Below are 22,333 nucleotides of genomic sequence, written 5' to 3' on the forward strand. Positions count from 1 at the left end.
GGAACCATCTATTCATCATGGTGTGTTTTCTTTGCGGTAGAACAGGTACATGTCAGCCACAAGTATTGATGATGATGCATACAAGGAACAATCTGTGCTGCTAATCAGCTAGTTCCATTGATACCTCATCCCACAGACTATGAGATGAGGTCCAGCTTCTAATGCTGATCTTACTACCAATCTTTGCTTTCATAGGTAACAAAGAAGTCCTCTAGATGTAATCTGAGTCTGACTCACGTGTTTTCTGCATCTTGGTACTAAACTGGTTTTCCAGCTCCATATGCTTCACCATCTTTTCCAAGGAAGCGTTGTCTTTCTGAAGGTTTAAACATTCTCATGCATTAAGGTACATCCATAAAATCTAGATATAAAAATTATCATTGCTCTACAATAGATGATGACCAGTAGCCACATCAGCAAGAACATCTCAGTCAAGCCTGAATTCACAGATAATGACCCAACTTGAATTCCTGTATTTGTATTAGAGAATACAAGACATGTTCAATAGTTCAAACCAAACCACAACTAGGGCAGCTTGTGTTGACTAGAATGGCTGCAGGATCTAACTTCAAATAAGAAATCATTTAATCTGATTGAATCAGTATTTGGAATGTGATGTCCTTGGTTTCCAATGTTATTTCTCTTTAGTATTCTCCTTATATAATACACATCTGTGTATAATGTGTGAAACCTTCTTTTGAGTTTATTTTTTTTAAAAGAATATAGCTTGTATACAATCAGTATAACAGTCTGCCATCAGCCAGAAGCATTTCTTCCAACTTTCTTGTGCTTGCTAGACCAAACATTCCAAGCACATCCCCAAGAGGTACACACATTGACATTCCACCATAAGTTAGTCCTGCAGAACTACTCACATTGACATTTCTCCATATCATGTTCTCCAGAGCTACTCTCATTGACATTCCACCATAAGCATGTCCCCCAGAGCTACTCACATTGACATTCCACCATAAGCAAGTCCCCCAGAGCTACTCTCATTGACATTCCACCATAAGCAAGTCCCCCAGAGCTACTCACATTGACATTCCACCATAAGCTAGTCCCCCAGAGCTACTCACATTGACATTCCACCATAAGCTAGTCCCCCAGAGCTACTCACATTGACATTCCACCATAAGCTAGTCCCCCAGAGCTACTCACATTGACATTCCACCATAAGCAAGTCCCCCAGAGCTACTCACATTGACATTTCTCCATAGGCAAGTCCCCCAGAGCTACTCACATTGACATTCCACCATAAGCTAGTCCCCCAGAGCTACTCACATTGACATTCCACCATAAGCTAGTCCCCCAGAGCTACTCACATTGACATTCCACCATAAGCTAGTCCCCCAGAGCTACTCACATTGACATTCCACCATAAGCAAGTCCCCCAGAGCTACTCACATTGACATTTCTCCATAGGCAAGTCCCCCAGAGCTACTCACATTGACATTCCACCATAAGCTAGTCCCCCAGAGCTACTCACATTGACATTCCACCATAAGCTAGTCCCCCAGAGCTACTCACATTGACATTCCACCATAAGCTAGTCCCCCAGAGCTACTCACATTGACATTCCACCATAAGCTAGTCCCCCAGAGCTACTCACATTGACATTCCACCATAAGCTAGTCCCCCAGAGCTACTCACATTGACATTCCACCATAAGCAAGTCCCCCAGAGCTACTCACATTGACATTCCACCATAAGCTAGTCCCCCAGAGCTACTCACATTGACATTTCTCCATATCATGTTCTCCAGAGCTACTCACATTGACATTTCTCCATATCGTGTTCTCCACGATGTTGTTGTCCAGTTTCTCCCAGTTGATCCTCTTCACGTTCATCCCGCCAGGCTCGATCTTGCTGCTGGGACCTGAAGGCAGGATGAGAACAATCCGTAGTCCATATGTTACAGCATGAACAACAGCAGAAGAGGTGTTACATGCAAAAACTGAAACCTACATTATGAAAATTGTTTTACTGATTGACAACGACACAAAATATTGACAACAATCAGATTTTATGAAGATGAACTGCAATTGGTCCTTTACTATCATCCATGATATTCCAAAGGAAGTCGGGTTTCACTCTTCGATTTGAAACATGGGTGTCAGTGGTCAGATGTTTATGAACACAGAACTGATGTCACGTGACCATAAGAGATGATGTCACATGGGCATAGTGAGTGAGTGAGTGAATATGGTTTTACGCCGCTTTTAGCAATATTCCAGCAATATCACAGCGGGGGACACCAGAAATGGGCTTCACACATTGTACCCATGTCGGGAATCGAGCCTGGGTCTTCGGCCTGACGAGCGAACGCTTTAACCACTAGGCTACCCGACCGCCCCCACATGGGCATAGAGCTGTAATCACATGACCATGGACATTAAGTCACATGGGCATAAATATGATGTCACATGGCCATAACGCTGTTTTTAATGAGCACAAGGACATGAGGCCGAGGCTGAGGCTGCTCATAGTACCATGATAACAAGTGTCCCTGTGTTGTCACTCTGTGAACTAAGTAGATTAATATCTCTAAGTTGCAGATTGATATATTACTGGTACAGTACATTAACTACAGTATTTCCTACTAGTCTATTTGTCTAAAGGAGGTTCAACCTGTATCAGAGGATATAGTTACACTGTTTCTGCCCAATGTCTACAATAGGTCTTGTTGCTTTACTTTATCATTAGCAAGACACTTTACCTGGAGGTGGAGGTGGTGGCGGTGGTGGCGGTGGTGGCGGTGGTGGTGGCGGAGGTGGTGGAGGTGGTGGCGCTTGTGCTGGTGCAGCAAACATGCCATTCCGAGCAGTGGCATTACTATTGGATCTGGAGACTTGGATGCTCTGGGCAGTTACGCTACTCCCTGACCTCGACACAACCCCATTGACTGCAACTTGGTCACTCTTGGTCACTATGGTAATGTTCTTGGCTGGGGACCTAGGGCCCAAAACGCCATTAGTCTGATGACTCTTGTTGACCACAGGTCGGTCAAGTTCCTCTGCCTCAGCAGCCATCACAGCATCTAGTTCCTTCAGGGCCACCATGGCCTTCTGGTTGAACGTGTCGCCAGAGTAGTTGGATAAATCCTTGTCTGTGTGATAGTCTGTTTCATCTGTACTATACATCACATGGTTGCCGACAGAGCTCTGCGACGATTCCGTCGACGTGGTATGACTCAGATTATTATGGATCTTTACTTGTGTGGGCATTCCATTTGGGATGTTGCCATGAGAACTGTGCCTCACAGGTTCTTGTCCCTGGTACCCAATCGGGATCACCGTTACAAACCGCTTTGAGTCTGAATAATCACCATTAGCCAACAGGGGGCCACCATTGGGATCACCTGCTAATAATGCAAAAAGACACACTTAACAAAACGTTGATTAAATGGACAATAAACATACAATTCTTCATGTAATGTTTAACAATACTATTAATCATCTAGACATAAATACTGACTATTCAAATTTATGTGATGAGACAAACATATCTAACTAGTGACATTTTCCTCACGTGCAACCTGGTAACCTACGTAACAGTGACAAATATGACCTGGGTTCCACAAACAGATCTCTTGGGCTCCCAATTCTTACCAATAAGGACCGTCCTGCTCATAAGTGCCTCCCTGACCTCTTGCACTGCCCTCCTCGTCTCCTCCAACTCCCACAGCAGCGCACGCTCAGAGTTCTCCTTGTGATCTTTGGATTTTGGACGCCACTCAATAGATTCAGAAGAAGCTGAGCTGGTCTTTTCTTCATCATCAGACGATGACTGAATGACCATGAAAATGCGCAATGGTGAGTAACTTAAGCTTGTTTTAGTTTGCCTATAATTGTTATGTTTCATCTATGTGATATAGCCCATTTCTCATACAGCAGAGGGTTTCACCGCGAATAACTGCACTATTGCTGATTCTGCGTTATAGTCACTCATTGAGCAGAGTGCTTGGAATCGAAAGCTTGTATATCATAGTTGTAGTCCTGATTATTTACGACAGTCTTTTGAAAGAATTGAAAGATATATGTCTTACCAATTCCTCCTGATGGTGGTGGACTTTCCCAGACCCTGGAACAAGAACAAGCACACTACACTATGTGGTGGAAAGCCTGGAAGAACTATAGGGTCTGGGAGACAGCACACTACACTAAGTGGTTGAACGCCTTGAGGAACTATAGGGTTCAGGAGACAGCATACTACACTAAGCGGTGAAAGGTCTGGAGGAACTCTGGGGTCTAGGCAATCTCATTAAAATCAGACCTCAGTTCTTGCTTCCGCTAAACAAAGATCTGAGGACATCCCATTAGGGGTCACGTCAGAAAGACCTTTCATCCGACCAATCAGAGCATCGCTTACCAGATTGTGAAAGTGACAGTTGGAATGTGATGTCTAATCATGCAACCTCGAAAAATTTAACTCCGAACGATAATTACAGGTTTAACGACTGAATCCATACAATCTAGACAATCTATTATCCATCCCAGAATGTTCTTTTGTTCAGGTTTCAAATTTGTAACCGAGAATCTGTCAAAATATGTTTCGAAGTGTAGCCGCCAATTTGAAATTAGTGCCGTAAAACATGAGAAAGCTGCCTTCTGATTGGTCATACCATTGGACGGTTAAAGTTCGCGCAAGGTTGGTCTGACGTGACTTGTAATGGTATGTCCTCAGATCTTTGTTTAGCGGGTCCTAGAGATTGGGGTCTAGGAGACAGAATAATAAACTGAGTGGTGGAGCGTCTAGAGGAACTCTTGGGTCCAGGAGACAGCACACTACACTAAGTGGTGGAACGTCAAGAGGGTCTAGGCATCTTCCCGAGGCAAAGGAGTTAACTGACTATTAAAGACCAGTTTCCACCCTTGCCGAACTTGGCTGGAATTGCTGGGCTTGATCGTAGCGCCACCAGTGGCTATTACGAGTTATGTCCCTTCTATGTCCCTCCTATTGACCAATCAGATTCCATCTCTCATATCACTTACACTTGCTTCAAACAAAATGGTGGCGCCCAGTCAAGACGTTATGATCGATAATCAAGATCTATATTAAAATGAAACGGGTCTTATATCATGAAGTGCATCAAATCACGTGAGCGCCTTCATTAAAAACATGAAGAGATTAGCAAAATATCTGTTGAGACCGAGTTGTCGATGCACATGCTTTGCAAATCCTGCAAGCGAACAAATTCTGTTTGGCAGTTTATGAACCAGACTTCGTTGCGCGATTTTGATTGGACTGTGCATAGACTTGTTAGTCCAGCCAAAATATAACTCCATAATACCAGCCTAGTTCGGCAAGGGTGAAAACTGGACTTTTAAAGTCAATTAACTCCCTAGCCTCAGGAAGATGGGTCCAGGAGACAGCACACTACACTAAGTGGTGGAACACCTTGAGGAACTCTAGGGTCCAGGAGACAGCACACTACACTAAGCGGTGGAACACCTTGAGGAACTCTAGGGTCCAGGAGACAGCACACTACACTAAGCGGTGGAACACCTTGAGGAACTCTAGGGTCCAGGAGACAGCACACTACACTAAGCGGTGGAACACCTTGAGGAGCTCTAGGGTCCAGGAGACAGCACACTACACTAAGTGGTGGAACACCTTGAGGAGCTCTAGGGTCCAGGAGACAGCACACTACACTAAGCGGTGGAACACCTTGAGGAGCTCTAGGGTCCAGGAGACAGCACACTACACTAAGCGGTGGAACACCTTGAGGAGCTCTAGGGTCCAGGAGACAGCACACTACACTAAGTGGTGGAACGCCTTGAGGAACAATAGGGTCTAGGAGACAGCACACTACACTAAGTGGTGGAACGCCTTGAGGAACAATAGGGTCTAGGAGACAGCACACTACACTAAGTGGTGGAACGCCTTGAGGAACAATAGGGTCTAGGAGACAGCACACTACACTAAGTGTTGGGACTTCTTGAGGAACTATTGGATCGAAGAGACAGCACACTACACTAAGTGGTGGAACACCTTGAGGAACAATAGGGTACAGGAGACAGCACAATGATATCAAATGGTCACTCCCTAAGGACAGGCTACTGGCCAGTGGTGGGATGGTGTCATGCAAAGAGTATGGTGGATGTGTTGTGATGCCGCCATCGGTAACATGTGGGACATCAGGAGGATGTGGACTACAAAATGTGAATGGTTGTTACACACAGCACAGGCTGCTGGGAGACCAAGGACAGACGCATGGGCAGAGCACTGGCCTGGGAGGCATCTTACTGGTCAGTGTTGGGGGACATATCTGTGTTGATGGACACACAGCTGGGTCTTACATCATGGTGGGACAAGAACACGCAGGCAATGGATTGATATGGACAATCAGCAAATTGATTCTTTGATTGGTCGTGTGGAATGGATTGTTGTTGTCAAAACCGGTGGCCAATTCTCTCTGTCTGGAGCAGTCCACCTGTGACTGCAGTCTCAGCATAGGAGTGAACGAGGTTTTACTCAGCTTTCAGCAATATTGCACCAATGAAGTAAATGATGACACAAGAAAAGGCACGACCTATTTCTGTCAGAAACAGGACCTGCATGGTCTTTTGTGTTGTCAAGATACTGCTCCAACCACTTAACATTGCCACAGGTGATTGAAACAGTTTCTTCCTCTGATAATGACAGATGTGCTCTGTCTATTCACAGGGATGGGACAGTGTTCAAGTGCATAGTGACACTGTGTCATGTGCTTCGACACATTCAGACTTATATTGATAAGTATTCAGAACGTCTGACAGTGTCATCAAAATCAAAATGTAGTAAGAGTAGTAACAATAAAGTTTTGTATGAATGAAATACTAGGCAGTGTTCGATGTTACAAATCAGCTTTTTAGATCTTACTTACATGATACATGTACTTGAAATATTTGTGCTGTAATCATGGTAATAATGTAGTAATTAGTTCTAGCTCAAACAGGACAGATGACATAACAAAACAAGATGTACAACTGTCAAGACAGAATCACAAGTGAAGACACACGATTACATGCTGTGAAAGTCTGAAATTCAGTAAACAAAATATGTTGTGCGCTTAAACAGAGCAATGTGACAGATTGCAGACACAACACCTATCTACCGATCTCAATCTCTTCCTGAACTGCAAGGTCATCGTGAAGGTCATCGTCAGCGGGACCAATGTAGGAATCCATTGCTGAGTCAGAAATCTGACTTGCTGATTGAGGAGGGTCAGAAAACAAACCACTTTGATTGACAGAAACCAATGTAGCGTCAGAAATCTGACTGACTGATTGAAGAGGGTCAGAAAACAAACCTCTTTGATTGCCAGAATCCATGACACATCAGTGGACACACTCCAATGAATACAAGAACCATAGCATGTGTAGTAGATTACCAGGTTGCAGTTCTAATGCTCAAAGGAGTTCTTGTGACTATATTCTAAAGATTATTATTTCTGGCAGGCTAGAGCCTTTATCATCTTGCTGAAGCAATTAATAGATTTCACCCAGTTGTTGAAACGTAAAAAATCCTTTCTTTTGCAACAGACTGTACCATACAAGGAAACCATCTTACTGGTTGCAGAATGAGCCATTGTGATAAAATCCTCTTGTTCGTATTAAATTGAGTGAGGCAAGGAATTTTGAATGAAGACAGGTGGGTGAGAATCTGATAATTAACTTAGCATGGACTTTGTTCATTTATTACTTTTATTTCAAAGATTCTTATGGATAATATTTCAGATCCCCACACAATAGGGTAGAACATGGAGACTTAGACATCAAAATATATTCTCACATTTTCAAAACATTTCCTAAAACATATTGATTTAACGCATCCTTTGCTTAAAGTGAAGCAGCCATAAACATCTTCAATTTACATTGCTTAATTGTTGTTGACAATTTTAAAAATATTTTATGCAATAAAGACTTAAGGGAAAAATTACAATGTACCTATCCAGGCTCTTTCTCTAATATTAATAACATCAGAAATAAGACCTAAACCTCTGTTATAGAAATACTGGAACTTACTTATGTACTGTTGTCGGAAATTAAGTCTCCGCTTGACAATATCTTGGTGCGACGACGTCAGCAGCGGCAGGATAAACTTCCACAATGTCTTCTTGGATGGTGTGTCCAGCATCTCTTCCAGCTCATTCAGCAGGGCCTTCACATCTCTGCAGAACAATGTCATACACATGTACAGGGCCTTCACATCTCTGCAGAACAATGTCATATACATGTACAGGGCCTTCACATCTCTGCAGAACAATGTCATACACATGTACAGGGCCTTCACATCTCTGCAGAACAATGTCATACACATGTACCACGGCCTTCACTTCTCCGTCATACACATGTACAGGGCCTTCACATCTCTGTCATACACATGTACAGGGCCTTCACATCTCTGCAGAACAATGTCATACACATGTACAGGGCCTTCACATCTCTGCAGAACAATGTCATACACATGAACAGGGCCTTCACATCTCTGCAGAACAATGTCATACACATGTACAGGGCCTCCACATCTCTGCAGAACAATGTCATACACATGTACAGGGCCTTCACATCTCTGCAGAACAATGTCATACACATGTACAGGGCCTTCACATCTCTGCAGAACAATGTCATACACAAGTAAAGGGCCTTCACATCTCTGCAGAACAATGTCATACACATGTACAAAGACTTCACATCTCTGCAGAACAATGTCATACACATATATATCATCGGATCATAGGTTTTCGGACAGCCATGGTTATCGTGATTACTCGCGATATAACGGGGGAGTAGCATCACACAGACATTGTAAATACTTACATGATGGCTTGTTTTTAAGAGAAAGTTGTCTATCATAAGTGAACGAGATGCTTTACAGTTGTTCATGTGATTAGAGAGAAAACTATGAATGTTTCTTAAGCGTCCGAAAACCCATATTATAAAAATGATCATTTACATTGGGTATTGATAGTTTTCTTTGGGAATTCAATATATTTCAATTCCCTTGGGTCCTTTCTAATGGACATTTATAGACGTTTCTAAAATAATTCTGACAAAAATGCTCTTTCACTCAGCTTTTAATTTGTATCTTCTGTGTGCTGATACGCAAGTATTAAATCATACATTGGGTAAGCATGCAGAGTGTTGTCATTCTAGAGATTGTTTGTTCTTAAATTTCAAGCTTATTTGTATGAACTTAAAATTAGGTATTGGTGATATATTTTGTGTATTTTACACAAATACACAGCTTATTTGGAGCTCTGCTGAGAGGTGGGCAGGGGCCAACTGAGATTTGTGAAATGTATCACCTAGACCAATGATGCAAGTACTGAAACCCTGGGCCATGGATGAAATTAACTCAAAAAACAAACACGCCCACCACAAGGGAAGTAGGATATTTGGTTTCTGCTAGCAATGCAAAACGTTAGTTAAAGTATAGTCCATGTAAAATGAGAAGGTTTTCAAATTTCAATATTTATAGATTTGAAAGGTTCTTCCAAATTATCTAGTGCAGCGATTTAACAGGAGAATCGAAAGGACATACAAAATGTTTAGCATATGTCAAAACACTTACAGGCCCTATGGGCTAGTAGAACTATAATTTTATTGGCCTGAGGTAATTTCTACTAGCCTCCTATCCCAAATGTGTGGATCGATTCTCATGCTATCAATCACTGAATTGTCTGGTCCAGACTCGATTATTTACAGACCGCCGTCATATAGTTGGAATATTACTGAGTACAGCGTTAAACAACAAACAAACAAACAAACAAATAGTGAACCATTAATACTCAAGACAGGAAGTATCCATGTAGCATCCTCTCAAAGGGTTAAAAAAGGAGAACTCTTTAAAAAACAATAAAAATAAAACCTATCTGTATGACGTATATATACCACAAGGAAATCATCCGAACAAAACCTATACCACAGTCTTGCTATGATCTCATTCACGAAAAAGAAGAAGTTTTGAAATCAATTTCCAATACATCAGAGAGAACAGCAATGAAAGCACAGACAATTTCTTGCTTCATGGCTCCTTTGAGATGCAAGGTTTTGGTGAAGTGAAGATAAATGGATTCCCTGGGAGATGATGGCCAGGGTCGGGTCACTCAAACAGCCCAACATTTGGCAATATTATCAGCCTTGTCAGGTCCAGCAATACACGCTCCACAGAGGCAGAACACACAATAGAAGTTACTGCACTATAAACAACATATCCCCATCACTGGGGGTTATGTTGCCATACACAGTGCTTGCAGGCCTCATGGTGCTGTCAACATGTGGGGGATATGGCTATTTATCACATAGGGATGTGGGCTAACACTCTACACAAGTGTGGAAATCATATACTAGTTGTTTAGCCTAAGGTCAGACTTTGATTACAGGTTTTATTACTGAAAGCTTTAGATGGTAGGTTGCAATAAGAAAAAATAATAATTACAAATACCTACAACAGGCTTTTAAAGTGGCTTTGAGATTTAATCAGGTCAGAAGAAATGAAAAAAAAAGGATGCTCACTGGATCTCTAAATAATTTGAAATGACACCAGAGTTTGTTTTTAAGTATTATTTTATTATTTCAGTTGATGCCAAAACAAAAGGTTTGCGATTAGTTTTGTCATCAAAATGTTTTACTATTGCCAGCATAAAGCCTCAGCAATACTGATTATATCTGTTTCCCGAGTTTTTAGTTTTTTTAAGGTCGGCAGATCAATAAACCAAGTGGAAAAATGTAAGGCCTCTGTGGACAAAAAGAGAAGTGGATAAAAAACTGATACAGAAACTGATACAGAAACTGATACAGAAACTTGAAAGCAGCTCTAATTCAATATGGTGCTGATGAAGATAATTCTGTGCCTAACTTTAAGTGCTTTGAGTGTTAGCCTGGCATTTTAATGAGATGGACATGATGATGAAGCTGTACACGTTGCCAGCATGTTGTTCCATGCTTATGAGTGTTATTACCCACGTGGAATGTTGAAGCCAGTTCCATAAAGACAGGATTATTAGTTTACACACACAGAAAAAAATGTAAGATACTTATACATGGGTTTGTTCATAATTATGTTTTATTTGCATTGCAAAAGTAATTGTTACCAAATGGAAGTTATGCCCTAACTTAAAACAAATTGAAGAACATTTCAAAAAGGCACGTTAATGAAAGATGTTTTTTTGTAAAACTAGGTTACACATCCCCTTACACAAATCTTTAACAATAATATTATCTAAGATTTTGAGACGTTATGTTTACCCTGTCACCTCTCTTAACTTTTTTTTTTTTTTTAAAGCCACACAAAGTCATATTCCAGCTTATATGATGAGTTGCTGAAGACCAATTCTAACCTGGATCTTCACAGGGAGTCTCATAATTAATTTCAGCTAAACTTCAAATCAGGCCAATAGGAAAAGGGAACTAACTCTTTACCTTGTCCTTCCCAAAAACTCTGGGCACAAATAGACATTTCGAAGATCCAAGTTTCCCTATAAATCTAACACCACCCAACCACCCTTTTTCCAATTTATTTGACTCAGCAACAAAACTGAAACAAGATGAAACCACAACTAAAATAATTCAGCCAAGAAAGAAAATCAATTCATTCAAGGAGCTTATATGAGAATATATTTAATCCATGTTTTCCCACCTGTTCTCTTCGTACATATGGAGGGAGCGCTTGATCTGTATTCGCTCCTGTGATGTGAGCAGGAACTCGATCTGCTGCTGGAAGGAGGCGGGCAGACGGGCAGACGTCCCGATGTGGGTCTCCCACCCCGCCTGCTGGAGACCATCTGACAAAACATTGCAATGTAGGATAACCAGTGCAAGCTACCATTTACACGAGGAGTATTACATACACCCGGACGACATGGTTAACATACATTCTTAATGTCAGTATTTTCATTACCATCAGGTGTGGCCCAGTTGTCAAAGGCGGCACAATTCGCCCCTTAGGCGTGACAGAAAACTGTGATTGTTGGTTCGAATCCCAGATTCTACCTTTTAATGTTTCTAGGTTTGTCAGCACCATATCCATGCTTGTGGGTTTCACCTAAGTGGTAAACATGTAAGACTTTGGCCTTTCCTCCTGCATCAAGGCCAGTTAGTTTGGAGAAGGGCCAGTAACTTTAAAAAGGAGCAAGCCCTGCTGGCTACATACAGATTTGTTGTTAAATCTACCCCTGTATACATAAGGCTTTGATGTATCAAAGAGACTGACTTTAGAAGTTTTCACAAAGCATTCTTTTTCAACATTTGAACAGGAGTAGGTCTTTGACCCAAGCTGATATTCTTTGGAGATGTAGATAGGGACAGTACAAACAAATGGTTAAAAAAAATTGTCTTTGGTCACAGACCTGCTCACAGTTTATTTTCTCTAAAGTATGAAAAGTTAGTCTTTACTGCACATTTTAGGCATTTTTATGTATTTGATGAAGCCGTAGTCCAACACTTCCAAGTGTAAAAACAGAAAACAGGCTAGTAGATCATTTAAACATGTCTGAGAATTTTTTTTACCATATTTCAAATTCGAAAATTGAACATTTCCAGTGGGCCAAGTTCTGTCCAGAATACTACTACCTGGGCAGCTAGTAATGTCACTGTAACATTATATAAAAACAGCAGTTGTGTGGAAGGCAGGGTCCCCAGACTAACAGGGTTTTACTGTATATCAAACGTGCCTCTCTCGGGACTGCTGACTCATCCCTTATTGCAGCTGATTCCTATCATTTGACTGAGAGGGAAGTAAATTGATTTTTTTGGTTCCATTTCTCATGTTTATGAAGTTAAGAAATTGTTTTTCATGTAAGAAATGTATAAATAAGTTTTCTTCTTACTTGCTGTCATTTGCCCATGGCCATTTATTTTCTGCTGTGTTCGCAAAACCTCTGAAACATAAAGTTCCAACAAAGTGACTTCATGCAATGGTCATTTCTGAAAATGAGAATCATCGGACAATCAGACACTCGTCAAGTGAGATGCTATTCTAGTAACACACTGTTCAAGTACAACCCCCTTCAAGTGAGACTCTCCCGACATGGGTACAATGTGTGAAGCCCATTTCTGGTGTCCCCCGCCATGATATTGCTGGAATATTGCTAAAAACGGCGTAAAACCAAACTCAATCACACTCACTCACGTCAGACTCTCTATAAGTCAGAACCCCCCTATAAGTCAGACCGTCTATAAGTCAGACTCTCTAAAAGTCAGAGCCTCTCTATAAGTTACAACCCTTTTACAAGTCAGGCTCTCCTCAAGTCAGACCCTCTATAAGTCAGACCCCCACTTTAAGTCAGACCCTCTATAAATCCGGCTCTCTTCAAGTCAGAACCTCTTCAAGTCAGACCCCCACTATAAATCAGACCCTCTATAAATCAGGCTCTCTTCAAGTCAGAACCTCTTCAAGTCAGACCCCCACTATAAATCAGACCCTCTATAAATCAGGCTCTCTTCAAGTCAGAACCTCTTCAAGTCAGACCCCCACTATAAGTCAGACCCTCTATAAGTCAGACTCTCTTCAAGTCAGACCCTCTATAAGTCAGACCCCCACTATAAGTCAGACCCTCTATAAATCAGGCTCTCTTCAAGTCAGAACCTCTATAAATCAGGCTCTCTTCAAGTCAGAACCTCTATAAGTCAGACCCTCTATAAATCAGGCTCTCTTCAAGTCAGAACCTCTTCAAGTCAGACCCCAACTATGAGTCAAACCTCTATAAATCAGGCTCTCTTCAAGTCAGAACCTCTTCAAGTCAGACCCCCACTATAAGTCAGACCTTCTATAAATCAGGCTCTCTTCAAGTCAGAACCTCTTCAAGTCAGACCCCCACTATAAGTCAGACCCTCTTCAAGTCAGACCCTCTATAAGTCAGACACTCTTCAAGTCAGACCCTCTATAAGTCAGACACTCTTCAAATCAGACTCTTTTGAAGATGGACACTTTTCAAGTCACAAGCTCTTCCAGTCAGACACTTTTCAAGAAGATGTTTATACTGGAAGTCATGAAATGTTTGTTTTCTAAGGATGTGAAAAAGGGGAAGTAATTATGAAGGTGCCAGTGCCGCTCCCTGATGGAGAAGCAGAGGATGCCATGCTGCCTCACCAGTGGGGTACCTCCCAAGTCGTTCCCTAATTGTCAGTGAATATGGTAAAGACATGGTGTATTGCTCATGGAGGTGCACATAACACACTCAGGATACCGTCTTCATTCCACACATTTGCTTAATTCTCTAGCTGCTACTTTGTCTGAACCACTTAACATGTCCGTGTACACTGAGGGCTTCTACTGGGCTATCTCATGCAGGCTGGCAGTTGGCAGGTGGAGCAGAGAAAATTACCGCTTCTCAAATGTTTCTTGACTGTTTTGGGTTAACTAGCATGTGGGTTCGAAATTCCTTTTGTGAATATATTTAAATGCTGGATACAGAACTGAATTGAAGGGAGGCTGATAGTAGTGGAGATGTGGAAGTGTGGATGAAACTCATGGAGCTGGGTGTGTATGTGTTACTTACCAAGCAGTGGGTATTGGTTGGGCAGGGAAGATGGATCACACACAACAGTGGGTATTGGTTGGGCAGGGTACATGGATCTCACACAGGAGTGGGTATTGGTTGGGCAGAGTACATGGATCTCACATGGCAGTGGGTATTGGTTGGGCAGAGTACATGGATCTCACACAGCAGTTGGTATTGGTTGGGCAGAGTACATGGATCTCACACAGCAGCGGGTATTGGTTGGGTAGGGTATATGGATCTCACACAGCAGTGGGTATTGGTTGGGAAGGGTAGATGGATCTCACACAACAGTGGGTATTGGTTGGGCAGAGTACATGGATCTCACACAGCAGTTGGTATTGGTTGGGCAGTGTACATGGATCTCACACAGCAGTGGGTATTGGTTGGGCAGAGTACATGGATCTCACACAGCAGCGGGTATTGGTTGGGTATGGTATATGGATCTCACACAGCAGTGGGTATTGGTTGGGAAGGGTAGATGGATCTCACACAACAGTGGGTATTGGTTGGGCAGAGTACATGGATCTCACATGGCAGTGGGTATTGGTTTGGTAGGGTAAACTCACCCAGCAGTACATGTTGGGGCAGACTAATTCGGTGAATACAGAACTCCTGATGCTGCGGAGGCAGACGGGCGATCACAAACATCCACAATGTCCTCTTTGATGGTGTGTCCAGGATTTCAGACAGACTTGTTTCAAGCTCCACCACATCTCTGAGGAAAAAAGGCACAAAACATAAAATATATGAAAAAGAATCCCTTACTAAATTGCAATGATACTGCAACTCGGCACTATCTCAAACCATACAAAAAATAGGCAGACTTGGGAGGAACATACCATACACAACATACAATCTGTTTTAGTTAAAAGATGTGAATAAATACTATTATATTTTTTACAGTACAAATTCATCATTCACCAAAACAAAACTAAAAGGCGACTAACGGGATCGGGTAGTCAGGCTCGCTGACTTGGTTGATACATGTCATTGATCCCAATTGCGTGGATCGATGCTCATGATATTAATCACTGGATTGTCTGGTCCAGACTCGATTATTTACAGACCGCCGTCATATAGCTGGAATATTGCTGAGTGTGGCGTTATACAACAAACCAACCAACAACTATACAAATAGTTATGGTCAGATTTCTTATATCACCAATACAGAGAAACAGATCACAATGTGAAACCCATCAACCCATAAACCTAGGATTCTTCCACCAAAGAGCATACCCACTGCTTTGTCTTACCATGTAATACAAACTATTACATGAAATCTGTTGTTTATCATTCAGTTTCATCTCCAGCACAGACACAACAGGGAATGAAGGTTTTTGTTTGAATTTATGTGGATCCAGATTGATCAATACTTTAAGCTCACAACACTCTCTGAAGAGCCTGTACTTGCCTGCCTTGTGGGACAATGTGTAACAATGGACAGGTGTATGTGAGTGGTCAAGTGAGTGGTTGGTTGAGTGGTTGGTGGAGTGGCTGGTTGAGTGAGTAAGTGGTTGATTGAGTCGTGAAGTACTGCTTGGTTGAGCGAGTCATTAAGTGAGTAAGCGGTTTGTTAAGTGGTTGGTTGAGTGAGTTCTTAAGTGAGTCGTTAAGTGAGTGAGTGGTTGAGTGAGAAAGTAGTTGGTTAAGTGGTTGGTTGAGTGGGTAGTTGAGTGGGTAAGTGGTTGAGTGAGTTGTTAAGTGAATGGATGGTTGAGTGGTTGGTTGTGTGAGTAAGTGGTTGAGTGAGTTGTTAAGTGAGTGGTTGGTTGAGTGAGTAAGTGGTTGAGTGAGTTGTTAAGTGAGTCGTTAAGTGAGTGAATGGTTGAGTGTGTAAGTGGTTGGTTAAGTGGTTAGTTGAGTGGTTGATTTAGTTAAGGTTGAGTGAGTAAGTGGTTGAGTGAGTTGTTAAGTGAGTCGTTAAGCGAGTGGTTGGTTGAGTGAGTAAGTGGTTGGTTAAGTGGTTGGTTGAGTAGGAAAGTGGTTGAGTGAGTTCTTAAGTGAGTGGTTGGTTGAGTGGTTGGCTGAGTGAATGAGTTGTTACTTGAGAGGTTGGTTGAGTGAATGGTTGAGTGAGTTGTTAAGTGAGTCGTTAAGCGAGTGGTTGGTTGAGTGAGTAAGTGGTTGGTTAAGTGGTTGGTTGAGTGGTTGATTGAGTAAGTTAGTGGTTGGTTAAGTGGTTGGTTGAGTAGGAAAGTGGTTGAGTGAGTTCTTAAGTGAGTGGTTGGTTGAGTGGTTGGCTGAGTGAATGAGTTGTTACTTGAGAGGTTGGTTGAGTGAATGGTTGAGTGGTTGGTTGAGTGAGATGTTAAGTGAGTGGTTGGTTGAGTGAGTAAGTGGTTGAGTAGGTTGTTAAGTGAGTAGTTAAGTGAGTGGCTGGTTGAGTGGCTGGTTGAGTGAGTGGTTGAGTGGTTGAGTGAGTGGTTGAGTGGTTGAGTGAGTGAGTGAGTGAGTGAGTGAGTGAGTTGGGTTGAACGCCGCTTTTAACAGTATTACAGTTATATCACAGCGTGTCAGCTTAATGTGGGAGGAAAGCCCGAAGTGATGCGAGTCTCAGATGTTTACCACTTCGGTGAAACCCACGAGCACAGGTATGGTGCTGACAAACCTAGAAATATAATCGGGGCGAACTGGGATTCGAACCCACAATCATAGGTTTCTGGCGTGCCCAAGGGATGGTTGGTTGAGTGGTTGGTTGAGTGAGTATGTGGTTGAGTGAGTTGTTAAGTGAGTGGTTGGTTGAGTGGTTGGTTGAGTAGGTGGTTGAGTGAGTGGTTGGTTGAGTGGTTGGTTGAGAGAGTTGTTAAGTGAGTGGTTGGTTGAGTGGTTGGTTGAGTAGCTGGTTGAGTGAGTGGTTGGTTGTGTTGTTGGTTGAGTAAGTGGTTGAGTGAGTGGTTGGTTGAGTCAATGATTGGTTGAGTGGTTGATTGAGTAGTCGAGTGAGTTAGTGAACGAATGGTTCAGTGAGTCAATGAAAACACCGAGAAAACACCTGAAGCAATCTATATACAATAAATACCTACTTGCCGATCACAAGATATACATACATGTCAAAACAAGGCAGACACGCTCCCTAGATCTACATACATTTCAAAACAAGGCAGACACACTCCCTAGATCTACATACATTTCAAAACAAGGCAGACATGCTCCCTAGATCTACATACATTTCAAAACATTTAGGCAGACATGCTCCCTAGATCTACATACATTTCAAAACAAGGCAGACATGCTCCCTAGATCTACATACATTTCAAAACAAGGCAGACATGCTCCCTAGATCTACATACATTTCAAAACAAGGCAGACATGCTCCCTAGATCTACATACATTTCAAAACAAGGCAGACATGCTCCCTAGATCTACATACATTTCAAAACAAGGCAGACACGCTCCCTAGATCTACATACATTTCAAAACAAGGCAGACACACTCCCTAGATCTACATACATTTCAAAAAAAGGCAGACACGCTCCCTAGATCTACATACATTTCAAAACAAGGCAGACACGCTGAGCTTCGCGGTGCAGTCAAGAGGTGGAAACACTAAAGCATGTCAGAAATTAGGTGTACATCTACAGCAGCAAGTCCAACACGAGTGCCAGGCAGTGAGAAGGGTTCACCAGGCAGTGTATGTGAGGCAGTAGTGGAAGGCAGTTTACAGTCAATGGGGAAACATTTGGCAGGAGTCAGTGCAGGCTACAGGTGAACTCAGCGAGGAGGAGCAACAGGAGCTCGGGACTACTGTCGTGCTTCACCTCCCTTAGTGACACGTGTGGAGCCTATCACATGGTAAGTGAGAGTGTTGTATCTCCCCGGTGTCAACATTGACAGATTGTTGTGAACATGCAGCAGTGTATAACTCTACATTCACAACTTAGTCAGGTCATAAACTGGGTTTATAAGTGAATGTCATATTTCTACTGTCTCTGTTCATGTAGAACAATAAACCCATTGCTGATGACAGAAACTAGACAGCACTGCACATGGTGATCATCAGGATCACGACTATTATGTGAATGGTTGGCGATGGATACGGCAAACTGAGGATTTATCTGATGACGTGTGTATGGACAGGAAATATGGGTATTGATAGATATGGTGAAATGAATATGTAAATTTTCTTAACATGTGTTTCAATAATAATTTCAGCTGTGGATGTTATGTTAGTGTTACTTAGACATACCCTTTTACCTGCAGTAAATCCCTGTCGCTGACACCCACACCTGCAGTAAATCTCAATCACTCACACACCTGTACTAAATATTCGTAACACCCACATCAGCAGTAAATTCCTGTCACCAACACCTGAAGTAAATTCCTGTCACACACACCGGCAGTAAATCCCTGTCACCCACACCTGCAGTAAATCCCTGTCACCCACACCTGCACTTGCAGTAAACCCCCAACACTCACACCCACACCTGCAGTAAATCTGTCACTCACAATCACACTTGCACTAAATCTCAATCCCTCACACACCTGTACTAAATTCCCATAACAGCCACCTGCAGTAAATCCCTGTCACCCACACTTGCAGTAAATCCCTGTCACTCATACCCACACCTGCAGTAAACCCCCATAACGCATACCCACACCTGCAGTAAGCCCCCATAACTCACACCCACACCTGCAGTAAACCCGTCACTCACCGCGTCACTTCATAGGTCTGCATTGATCTCTTCAGGTGAGATCTCTCCTTCGATGTCAACAGAAAATCAACCTTAAAGGAAAAAATACAGCACATTATACAATAACTTTATTAATAATTAATATTGATATTATTATAATCAATTTTACAAATAATCAACATTAACACAAAGAATTTGAACATACTACTAATACTTTGATATTTTTCAAACTTATAAGATTAAAATAAATGAATAAAAAGTAAGACTGAATTTGAATTAAATTCTTAGTTTCCAACCTACCCTGTGCTTGAATGTGCGACCCTCTTTATCGACAAACTTCTGATTGCTCAGCCACTCTGTGGAGGCGTGGCTTGATTCAGATGAATCCGTGGATAGTGAACTCAGACTGATGGTTGGTGCTGCAAAAGAAAGAGGGTGACAACTCAGAAAATTAAAAATCACCAACTACTACAATTAATACTATTAATTCTAGTTCAGTCATGGATCAAAAAAATTCTTCCACACTTTACTTCTAAAGAACACATCTAAACATCTTCATGCGTGTCCTGGGCGAAATGTGCCTCCACATCCAGCAGTGAATGGGTACCCGGTAGGGTGAGATGGTAATGTAAACATTCTAGTCCCTCACAGACAGCTTGGGTTGTATACTCCCAATGGTGTTGAGAATGAAATTCGAGTGCACACTGACCCATTGACCAGGGTAATAATGCAACACTCTGAGCATGCTTTAGAGTGTGGATTTGAAGCATATTATTATTAAGCCTGAAAAAAACCTAGGTTTTCAACAAACAAAATCTCAACTAAACTTCCAATCTGAAAGTGAAATTGGGTCCATATGGGGAAAACAACCCATTTCTTAGAACTGACAAATACATATATGACACAAGGATTCATAACAGTCTAAAGTGTAACATATGAATCCAATGTATACCAGGAGAGCTATGTGTATTGTTCAAGGAGTGGGGTAATGTTCCTCAAAGGGTATGAAGCCATGATGGGAATCCTGCTGCTATTTGCATCTTATCCCCATCTCACCCAGTAAACCGTAATTCAGTGCTGCACGTTTGGAAACAGTCGGTGCCAGCTGATCCCACTGAACCTGTGCAGCATTCCAGGAAGCATGTTGATGCCATTCCAGAAAAACGGGGGGGGGGGGGGGGGGAAATGACCTATTTATCCACCAACAAGTAACATCTGATAACATCTGTATTTCCTAACACCAGAATGATTATGGACAGTTGCATTGTAACAGATTAAAGTACCTTTCGCTTATTTTTTTGTATCTTATTAATACCATTAATCATGAACAACTTTGATTGGGGCTTCATGTGCAAAAATAAATTTAATTTAATAAGAAATTAAATAACTGTAAACATATGCTGTTAGAACTAAATAGAAAACACATGTCTTAATTTAAATATTTTTGCATTATTATTATTATTGATTATTGATCATCATCATCATCATAAAACAACAACAACAATTTTGAAAAGGACTTCAGATGTAAAAAGAAATGTCCATAATTCAATTTTAAGAGATTTAATCCCTAACCATATGTTTCCTAAAGTAGATTTATGTACAGACATTCTCCCATTACTCTACTCTATCACAGCTGCTTGCTCTTGGCAGTGTGAAGTAAGGTATTGTTTGTGATGAAAGTTGACATGCTCAGTGAGGAACAAGGGGTAAGCAGGCAAAACATCAAGATTGATAAACATAAACATGGCAGTTCTACACATTGTGTGTGCAGCTTGAACGACTGTGATGAGTAAACCACGGAGCATCATCAACACTACATCAGTTGTTTCTTCTGTAAAGTCAAACCTTGTTTGTCAGGACACCCCCATCTTCACGAGGCAAGGTAGTTAACTGACTATAAACATCCATTTTCCACCCTTCCACCCAGGGAAGTGAACAAAATTAGTTCGATGTAACTAAAGCATTTTTTATAATAGCTACTTGGCAATAATATACACCTTCTACACTAATAGGGGCAGTGGGGTAGCCTAGTGGTTAAAGCGTCCGCTCATCACGCTGAAGACCTGGGTTAGATTCTCCACATGGGTACCATTTCTGGAGTCCCCGTTGTGACATTACTGGAATATTGCTAAAAGTGGCATAAAACTATTCTGACTCGCTCCACACTGCTGTTTATTGTTAACAAATCTGCAATATACACAAGAAAATATGTCTTGTAAATTTTCAGGCTTAGTAGGGGGCACTTATAAAGAACACTTACAAATTGGTCTAGACTCGGTCAGGGACTCGGTCAGGGATCGCTAATTGGAGCAGGATGCTCAATACGGTTGATACGGGTAGATTTGAGTTAATGAATGAAAATGTGCCTTGATATATACTGGCAGAAAATGGTGTATTGTGATTAACTTCATACAATTATACATGTCACCCTAATATCGCTGGTAGGACTGATATTTGCTGAATCAAGTTTAGTTGGCATCAAATTCAAGAAGCACATCGGAGTCTTTTTTATAGAGAGAGCTGAACACGTTGAACGGTTCCAGGGTCAATATTTATGGTATTTGTGGTAATTACATCTATTATAGAATTTAAAAAGTGATCACATCAGATCAACTCCATTTCAGAGAGCAATCTTTTTCAGAGCAAAATATCTTAATCTAATATAAAATGTGTCTGTTAACAGTATTAAAAGTGAGTGTTTCTGGTCATGTGACGTCTGCTACTCACAGTTGAGTCCCCCGACACAGCGCAGCACCTCCAAGGTTGGCGCCGTCCCACTGTCCTTCAACAGCTGCACAAGGCGATTGTGGTCAGCACGCCTACAAGGCAAATGTAGCATCACTTTAGATACAACAAAGAAATGTCATTTGTAATTACTTTAATATGACGACATATCGGTAATAAAAGTTGTTTGAGCCTTTTTTTTTTATTAGTAAGTTTACAAATATCAATATAGGTGGTCGAAAAACAAAATACATTTTCAACCTCCAGTAGTACGGCTGCTAATGAATGAAAAACAAACCTGTTGCTCACACCATAAAATACAGTCACGAAAAGATACAGTAAGATGATCCATTGCTTTTTGGTTAGAATAAAGATTTTTTATTCACCATTTTTTACTTCTTACAAATAGCGGTGATAATTCTCATGTTTTTTTCATTTCACCTAAATGTAAAAAGCGCGACCAAAATGTTTGTCAAAGGTCAATAAACAT

General features: G+C 41.6%; 1 protein-coding gene across 2 annotated transcripts in view; it reads right to left on the reverse strand.

The window, feature by feature from the left end:
- The window catches only part of LOC124146351 (delphilin-like), a 65,497-nt gene that overhangs the window by 17,528 nt on the left and 25,636 nt on the right, over positions 1 to 22,333 (reverse strand). The window contains exons 7-18 of one of the 2 annotated variants that reach the window (XM_048392205.1): positions 21,847 to 21,938; positions 19,420 to 19,538; positions 19,141 to 19,211; positions 15,055 to 15,203; positions 12,815 to 12,865; positions 11,626 to 11,770; positions 8,010 to 8,155; positions 4,049 to 4,083; positions 3,612 to 3,789; positions 2,720 to 3,364; positions 1,776 to 1,879; positions 238 to 316 (exon numbers count right to left, since the gene is read on the reverse strand). In XM_048392205.1, the coding sequence (XP_048248162.1) occupies positions 238 to 316; positions 1,776 to 1,879; positions 2,720 to 3,364; positions 3,612 to 3,789; positions 4,049 to 4,083; positions 8,010 to 8,155; positions 11,626 to 11,770; positions 12,815 to 12,865; positions 15,055 to 15,203; positions 19,141 to 19,211; positions 19,420 to 19,538; positions 21,847 to 21,938 (1,814 nt within the window). The remainder of the gene's footprint in view (positions 1 to 237; positions 317 to 1,775; positions 1,880 to 2,719; positions 3,365 to 3,611; positions 3,790 to 4,048; positions 4,084 to 8,009; positions 8,156 to 11,625; positions 11,771 to 12,814; positions 12,866 to 15,054; positions 15,204 to 19,140; positions 19,212 to 19,419; positions 19,539 to 21,846; positions 21,939 to 22,333) is intronic. The other variant, XM_048392206.1, reaches the window with a different exon arrangement.

The sequence above is a fragment of the Haliotis rufescens genome, unplaced genomic scaffold, assembly GCF_023055435.1.
Source record: "Haliotis rufescens isolate VD_foot unplaced genomic scaffold, xgHalRufe1.0.p SCAF_11, whole genome shotgun sequence".
NCBI classification, from domain to species: Eukaryota; Metazoa; Mollusca; class Gastropoda; order Lepetellida; family Haliotidae; genus Haliotis; species Haliotis rufescens.